General features: G+C 46.2%; 1 protein-coding gene across 1 annotated transcript; it reads right to left on the bottom strand.

The window, feature by feature from the left end:
- Nucleotides 1-22: 22 nt before the first annotated feature.
- Nucleotides 23-1713, bottom strand: LOC101864140 (neuronal calcium sensor 2-like). The gene has a single exon (XM_013082079.2). It carries the CDS (start codon nucleotides 1036-1038, stop codon nucleotides 460-462), a length of 579 nt encoding a protein of 192 aa, XP_012937533.1. The 5' UTR covers nucleotides 1039-1713; the 3' UTR covers nucleotides 23-459.
- Between the last annotated feature and the right edge of the window lie 857 nt (nucleotides 1714-2570).

Raw genomic sequence — 2570 nt, 5'->3', positions numbered from 1 at the left:
CCTTTTTTTTTTTCATTTCTCCCTCACTAACATGGCGTCCCTCCCTCAATTATATATTACTAAAATGGCGTCCCCGTTCACTTCTCTATCACTGACGTGGTGTTCCCCCTCACTTCTCTATCACTGACGTGGTGTCCCCCCTCCCTCTAATTTATCTACAACTAAGGTGGCGCACCCCTCCCTCACTTATGTATCACCGACGTGGTGTTTCCTCTCACTTATCTACCAGTGACGTGGTGTCTCCCCCACTCATTTATCTAGCACTGACGTGACGCCCCCCCCTCACTCATCTACCACTGACGTGGCGCCCCCTCTCATTTATCGACCACTGGCGTGACGTCCCCTCCCCCTCACTTATCTACCAATGACGTGGTGTCCCCCCACTCTCTCATTTATCTACCACTGACGTGGCGTCCCCTCCACCCTCACTTATCTACCAATGACGTGGTGTCCCCCCTCTCATTTATCTACCACTGACGTGGCGTCCACCGTGAGCAGCTGTTGGAGCACCGGGTCGTGCATGCAGCCCTCCACAAACTCCTCCTTTGAGATGACGCCGTCTTTGTTGGTATCTATCCGGGAGAAGATACCCTGTGTCCGCTCCTTGGGAGTCTCCTTCACCTGGTCCGCCAGACTGCCCAGGAAATGGTGGATGGCCGTTATGATCTTCTCCATCTCATCCTGGTCGATCATCCCGTTACCATCAATGTCGTAGAGGGAGAAGGCCCAGTTGAGCTTCTGCTCGGGATCACTGTCCTTAGAGGTCATGCTGATGGCCACCAAAAATTCCTTAAACTCGATCGTGCCGTTTTTATCCATATCGAAAGATCTGAAGATGAACTCACAGAGCTCGCTGGAGTTCCTGTGCGGGAAAAACTTGGAGTACACTTTCAAGAATTTGTCTTTGGTCAGTTTTCCGTCCGGGCAATCCTTCATGAAGCCCTTGTACCACCGCTCGATCTGGTCTTTGCAGAACTTGGTGTTCTGTGTCAGAAAGCTCATGTCTTCTTTGGAGGCGCGTGAGAGACTTTTGCCCATTGTGTTTGATGTTTGGGTTTTTGGCTCGACGGCTTCTTTGATTTGTTTTGTTTGAGGATTTTACCAATGCACTAATGAATCTGGTAGTTATACGAAGATCACGATTTGGGCAATAGTTTAGTGATGCTTTAAATAAAAACAAAAGTCCTGTGAAGATCGAAATAGTGTCAATAGTCCTACGAAGATTAAGTCTTTAGTCCTGTGAAGATTAAGGCTACAGTCCGGTGAATATCGGGATAATAAAGGAAAAAGTCCAGTGAAGATTTGGGCAATATTCTTGTGAAGATTTGAGAAACAGTTCTTTGACGATCAAGATATAGGCAATAGTCCAGTGAAGATCTGTGTGTAGGAATTAGTCCTCAACAAACTTCAGAACTCAGTCAAAGAAACCGAGCTACCTTGACGACACATCCAAGAGACGTATATGGCTTTTTGAGCTGCGCAAAACTCACTCACTCACTCACTCACTCACTCACTCACTCAACGCTAGATGTGTTTATGACGCGTGGTGTGAAGACCACGAAAAAAGAACCAACTTCCCACGTTGACGCTGAGCTGGAGAGAAATAAAAAGAATCCTTCGATGTGGAGAAGAGTGAACCTAAGTCACACGCGTGGACGGGCACTCGTGGGGAAATGATGTCTCGGTGAGAGAGCCAGCGACTGCTGCTTTTTATTTGACACAACGACTGTCATCTGACGGACAAACAATACCCCACACATTACAACCGTTATTTGACGCACAAACAAAACCGCACACAGTACAGCCATAATCTGAAGAATGTGTTCCCCAAGCAACAACAGGTCGGTCCGCGGGAGCGCGACAGGTGTCGTGGTGTGGTGGAATCTGGAGATGGTCAATTTTTTAGGCTTAACATTCAGGTATTGATAGATGGACTTCGACGCAATAGAATCAGGCGCTCGTCAATAATTGCTGGGCTGTTGCAAAGCAAGACCAGCGAGCCGTACTGAAAAGCTTGGTTTTTATAAACTATAAAAACGTACTTTGTCTACCAGACCCGTAACATTTTCAAAGTGTATTACGGCGCTCGCAACTGCATATTATAATAAAATCAGATGACCACGCCGGACACATTAAGCATATTCAGTTTGGTATAAATTAATTTTGAATTTTGCCCAGGTGGCGGCTGAAGCCTACTCTTATCGATTTTAGGACCATCAAGGGATCTTTTAACGTGCGCAACGTGCACACTTTATCCGAATAGACTGGATGATAATATTTTACTTACCCAAAGATCAGGGGTATAGCTGAAAGACAGCAGTAAGAAGAAGATAATTATTTGCAGTATAAAGGCTGCAGAAAGAGTCAGAAGCCCAGATGAGGTGGCCGGAGGAGGGGGGTGGGGGAGATTGAAGAAAGTGGAGACGAAAGCACACGACAGAACATGGTTAGAGAACAGAAAAGGGAGTGAAAAGAGAAAATATTTTTAGAGAAGAAAATTTTTTGTCGCTGTCAGGTTTCGAACCTGAGATCTATTAAATGAGAGACGAACACCGTACTTTTAGACCACG

Source organism: Aplysia californica, unplaced genomic scaffold, assembly GCF_000002075.1.
Source record: "Aplysia californica isolate F4 #8 unplaced genomic scaffold, AplCal3.0 scaffold00158, whole genome shotgun sequence".
Taxonomy (NCBI): Eukaryota; Metazoa; Mollusca; class Gastropoda; order Aplysiida; family Aplysiidae; genus Aplysia; species Aplysia californica.
Note: the sequence above shows the minus strand (reverse complement) of the source record. Positions and strands in the feature narration are given on the sequence as shown.